At 41.7% G+C, this 5,408-nt stretch overlaps 1 protein-coding gene across 1 annotated transcript in view; it reads right to left on the bottom strand.

The window, feature by feature from the left end:
- Positions 1–1,716: 1,716 nt before the first annotated feature.
- LOC145393393 (adipokinetic hormone/corazonin-related peptide receptor variant I-like) overlaps positions 1,717–5,408 on the bottom strand; it is a 90,798-nt gene continuing 87,106 nt past the window's right edge. Inside the window, exon 8 of the mRNA XM_080267488.1 lies at positions 1,717–1,795. Within this exon, the coding sequence (XP_080123614.1) occupies positions 1,717–1,795 (79 nt within the window). The remainder of the gene's footprint in view (positions 1,796–5,408) is intronic.

Genomic DNA, 5,408 nt, shown 5'->3' with positions numbered 1-5,408 from the left:
TATAAGACTCTGAAAACAGCAAGAAGAAATCAAGAAAAAATGTTACACAGTCCACAGGTTCAAAAAACGCATACACGATAGTCTGACCAGACGCACACATGCACACTTTTATGAAATTTCGTGTTGTTTAAAGCGTCTCAAAGCTGCAGTGATCTTCAGATTTTAACCCAGATCTCTTAATTTTCTCTCCTCTCCCACTCACTCTCAACCCTCCCCGTTCCCTATCCCTCCCCCTCCCTCTCCCGCTCCCCGTCCTCTCCCCCTCCACCTGCCTCTCTCAGGTGGCTCAGTCATCTTATCCTCTTTGCCCCCATTTTCTAAGGAGCATCTTATGTCGTTGATCCTATTTCCAGCTAAGCGAATCTGAGTCCTTCGGGGTCTTTTTTCTTTTGTGTCAAGGGGGGTGGGATATATATTATCTACTTTTCCTGTCATTTCTTCGCTTATTTCTCCGTTTCTCATCGCTTTGTTCTATCAGTAAACATTTCTAGTACCGCGACGTCACTTGTTCTTCACGTAGTCTACATGTTTTCTATAATCCATTTTCATGTTCTCTCCGAAGTTCTCTATTTCTTCCTCTCTTTTTGTTCAGCATGTACGGATATTCCTGACGCTCCCGCTATGTTTAGAAGCAGAAAATTAAGAGCTGTATATAACAATACATTATATTATATTCTGTCATTCATAATAGTAATTAGACATCAGTGTGGACGATTATTTGATGAGAAATTATTAGACACATTACTGGGAAACGCAATAACCGCGACACGTGTCACGGAAAAACACCAAGTGCAGAGCAGGGACAGATCATCTCTGTTTCAGGTTTTTGCCGCAAGGACTCCTTCTGGTACAGTAGTGTTATCCTTTCCCACTCACGATTCACTCAGTCTCCAAATGTGGAGTTGGGCTGCACAGTTTTCTTTACATCCTATGAGTTGCATATATCATCTGTTTCTTCACTGTCTTGAGAGCTCTCGCCACCCGACATTTATCATTCCTGAAGAAGTCTTCGTGGCGAAGCGTCGAATAAAGATGGTCCGATTGTGCTATGCACATGATGAATTACTTGATATTCTGGAACATGCAGAGAAATTTGCTCAGCTCATGTCATGAACCGTGGCTATCTACAAACATGCTCAGTTAACTACATTTTCATCCTCATTCCTGCGATCCTCCCACGCCACATCATCTCTTAGCTCCTTCAGTATTCATTTTGTTCCTCCCCATTCTTGTCTAGTCCTACCATTAGCTTTTGTTTCAGTCCTGCATTTGTTTTTACCGCTCCTACATCCCTGCCTATCCGTCTCTGTTTCTAATAGTTTCTCCATCGTCAAGTCCCCCCACCCTTATTTTCGGCAAGGTCCTGCTTTTGTTGGCTTAGTCATGCAACTATTTGTCGCTAACCTTGCCCACTCCCTTACCTTTAGTTCGTGCCACAAGTTTTACATTTTAATTTATCACTCTCATTCTTGCCTGTTCCATAAAATCCTTTCCATATATCCTCCTGTCTCTACCCCTAGCTCAACTTTCATTTCTTTTACTTCTCTACCGTCCATTCTTGTCTTTATCTTCCTTTCCACAGCCGTGCTTACCCACACTCTAAGCGTAACTTTGCATCTTTTACCACTTCCCAATTACCTTCTCCTCCATGTTTCCCCTATGCTTTACCTTCACCAAATTTCTCAAACACTTGTTTCATCCTGGTCCAGTGTTGTCTTACCTTCGTGCGATGGGTGAGGTCCTGGTGAGGGGCTGGAGGGGCAGACCGATGGCCGAGCCCTCCCCTGAGTTGGACCTTAGGGAGGAAACAAGGCCGCGTCAGTCCCCGCCGCCACCACTGGCCAGGGTGAGCGGGGGCAGAGTGTGAGCAAAGGTGGGAAAGGGTAGGTGAGGGTAGGTAGGGTATGGGTGGGGGTGGGGAGGGTGTGGGTACGAGATCAAGACGTGGCTAAGGGATGACAATAAGCACAGACGGTTAAAGGACAAGGAAGATGATTAGAAAAGGATGATGGTGAGTTTTAGCAAAGGCAGCTTTGAAGGAAAAATATATATTATGCCAAACGATAATCTCATCCACACACATGTTTCCATCCCAGCATCACGTAGGATTACCCATATTAACCCTATCATCGTTACATCTCTTGTTTTCTAAACTTGACAACGCCGTATTTGGTCCAACTAATCGGTCATAGGAGTCTGTGAATGCTATTACTGTTACCATGAACCGTCTCCTGTCCTCGCTTTCCCTCTTACTCTGTCCCAGGTAATGCCAGAAGATTTTATTCAGCTAAGAGTGAGTCGTAGGATCTTAAGAGAATGAGGTGAATAAGATAAAACTGATTCACTTAGTTGTCTTTTCTACCAGAATCATTCTACTATCAAGTAACTTTAGTCAACGATTTTATTCGCCTCTAATAGTCAAGAGGCTAGATTATAATTGACCATCTTAACCCTCCAGCTAACAAAGTCTTCTCTAAACTGAATAAAATCGTCTGGAAGTGGCAGGAATACATTTAAAAAGATGTCACGGCATTCATGCGGATTAATCTACCCGTGTTTGCAGTCAATAGTGGTCAAATTGCAGCAAAAATATTCTTTAGTGATCATGGTTTCAGTGATGCAGAAAGGGCAGACATGTAGACTAGAAGGCATGCCAATCACAGCAAGACATGTATTCAGCTTAAAACATGCAAAGGAGTGAGAGGCGAAAATCAGTGGAGGACATGTCAACCAGTGAAAAACAGGAAAATCAGTGGAAGATATGTGTAAATGATCAGAGGACGTAAATCAGTGAAAAAAACATATAAACCAAAGAAGATTCGTAAATCAACAGAATCCATGCAAATCAGTGGAAGACATGTCAATAAATGCAAGACATGCGAGTCGGAGGAAGAATAGAAAATGAGAATGGCATAGAAGTTACGCGAACATCCACGGTACGCAAAGAGAGACATACAAGGCCTTACAAGCAAGGCAAGGGTGCGTTCACGGAGTACAAGTCCTAGACACGAAGTTCTGGCAATTCGTATATTCTTGTTGCGCAGCAGTATCATCCATACACGGGAAAGTACCTTAGAATTAATGGACTGAGAGAGAGAGAGAGAGAGAGAGAGAGAGAGAGAGAGAGAGAGAGAGAGAGAATAGTTCTAGTGAAGCTTAATCGTACTGCGGTGACCATTGCATATCTCAGTGTGTTCTGTTGTAACGTTAACTCAGGGTAAAATGATCCAATGTTGTGTGTGTAGTGTTATAAACTTTGTGTCAGTGTGTAATCTTGTGATGTTACAATGTTGTCGGTGTGTAATATTGTAATGTTTTCTCTCTGTAATGCTGTAATACTCTCTCCGTTTGTAATGGTTGTTCTAAATGCCCGCGAAAGATAATATTAAATAAACAGCGCTTTCGTACACTTCCAGAATAAAGGAAACAGAGGCTGAAAATGAGTATGAGAAAGACCAAGTGATATAATACAGACGGAAGCCGACAACGAAACTGCTGCAGCAAATTAGACCAGAAGAAAACAAGGTAATTAAATAAGGATGTGAGCAATTAAGAACTGGAGCTCACAAACATAAAAGAAGACAGCACGGAAGTTCATAACACCATAACTTCTTTCTCCAACAACTTTCACGTTTACGATCACGCCACATTACTGCTTCGTTAGCGGTGTTGGCGACACTAATTCACTTAGGAGTCGGAAAAATGAGAAAAATGAGACAAAATGATAACAAAGATCACCTATAATAACTAAGGAACAAAAAAATTAACAGACACAAATAAGCTAGATGCGGCGGCTTCAGGACCCTTCAGTGAAAGAGTGGAAGGATGAACAGGAGAATGAATTCGTGAGGAACAAGAGATGCAGAGAAAGCAGAAGAAAAAAGGAAATCATGTGAAAACGCACAAATATAAAATTCCAGAAACAATAAAACAGAAGGATCAAACATGCGGAGAGAAAAGTGGGAAAAAGAAGGAGGAAACAAAGAAACAAAGGAGGGGGGAGGGGAAGGAGAGGAAAGAGGGAAAAAAAAAAGGATGAGACAAAACGTTAAAATGTAAGACCACACGACAACAGGAAGGGGAATGAAAAAACACATACCCTAATGGAGAGAAAGTAGAAATATCACTGAATCAAGGGGAAAAAAAAAGCTAAGTCTGGCCATTTTAATACGTGTACATGCTGGAGTACCCACACATTACAGATCCTAACCCACTACCTCATGTTTCCTTGCGTAGAAAAATCCTGGTATAATTCAGAAAGCTTAGTTAACATTTCGCCCTGAATAAAAAGATAATGAAGAGCAAAAATAAACAGTATTAAAAAATGAAAGTATTTTGGAGTTGGCCACTTCATGAATAGCAAAGAAGGTCCATTGCAAAAGTCCTCGTTTTTGTCTTCTTTTTTTTTCCCCCTCACAATATTCCTCTTGGCAACTTTGGGAGGGACCAACACAGGATTCCGGCTTTGAAATTTCTGTGATATCTGCGCCGAAAGACAGACAGATCTGCGCTGACAGACAGACAGACAGACAGACAAAAGTTCTATTCGTTATTCTTACCTCATGCCCAATTTACTGTTTTATTCACGGTTACAAAACTGACATTAGGTTCGTTTCAGTTCTAATCGCGGAACACACCTTGAGTACACAGTGATAACTATTTCTTGTCTCAAGTGAAATCTGGCTGACTGCTGGTCCTTTTGGCTAACGGCTCGTAAAGACAATAAATAATGCACCCGTTATTTTTCCAGTGTGGCGCCATCTTAACGGTATATCTGGTCCTTCCACTGCAGTAATATCTATTCTAGGCTGTAAAACTGAAGGGCATTAGTAAAAAAAAATCCCTGACGTTATGGGAATGAAGGTGTTAAGGTGCAATGTGCAAATGAATGACAAGAGGTGTTACGAAATCACTGGATACACAGAGAACGCTACACGACGTTCAAAGAAACATTTATCTTCCCAGTTCCGTATGAGGAATATTTGCAACAAGCGAAATACAGCGAAAACCTCACCTATACTAGGCTGTGTTCCACATGGTTCGATTTTTCCGATATGTATTCGTCAAACTTTGGGATGAACCACGTGTCTCTGTTCTGTACCTGCAAGTGTGCAACAGGAAAAATGAAGGAAGGACAGTTTTCTTCTTTGTCCCCCTCCCGTGGGTGTGTTAGCCTAATATTTTCCTTAAAAAGAAGTGTGTGTGTGTGTGTGTGTGTGTGTGTGTGTGTGTGTGTGTGTGTGTGTGTGTGTGTGTGTGTGTGTGTGTTTACAAGAACACACACGGAAAGAAAACAGACATCACACGGACTCCCAAAATTAAAGTCCATTAGTGTACAATTGACAATTACATGAAAGAAAATTGGGTGAGGAAACAATGTGGCTGAGAGAGAGAGAGAGAGAGAGAGA

Source organism: Coenobita brevimanus, chromosome 24, assembly GCF_032717465.1.
Source record: "Coenobita brevimanus isolate Jiangsu-jjx chromosome 24, ASM3271746v2, whole genome shotgun sequence".
Lineage (NCBI taxonomy): Eukaryota > Metazoa > Arthropoda > Malacostraca > Decapoda > Coenobitidae > Coenobita > Coenobita brevimanus.
This window is presented reverse-complemented; position numbering and strand designations above follow the sequence as displayed.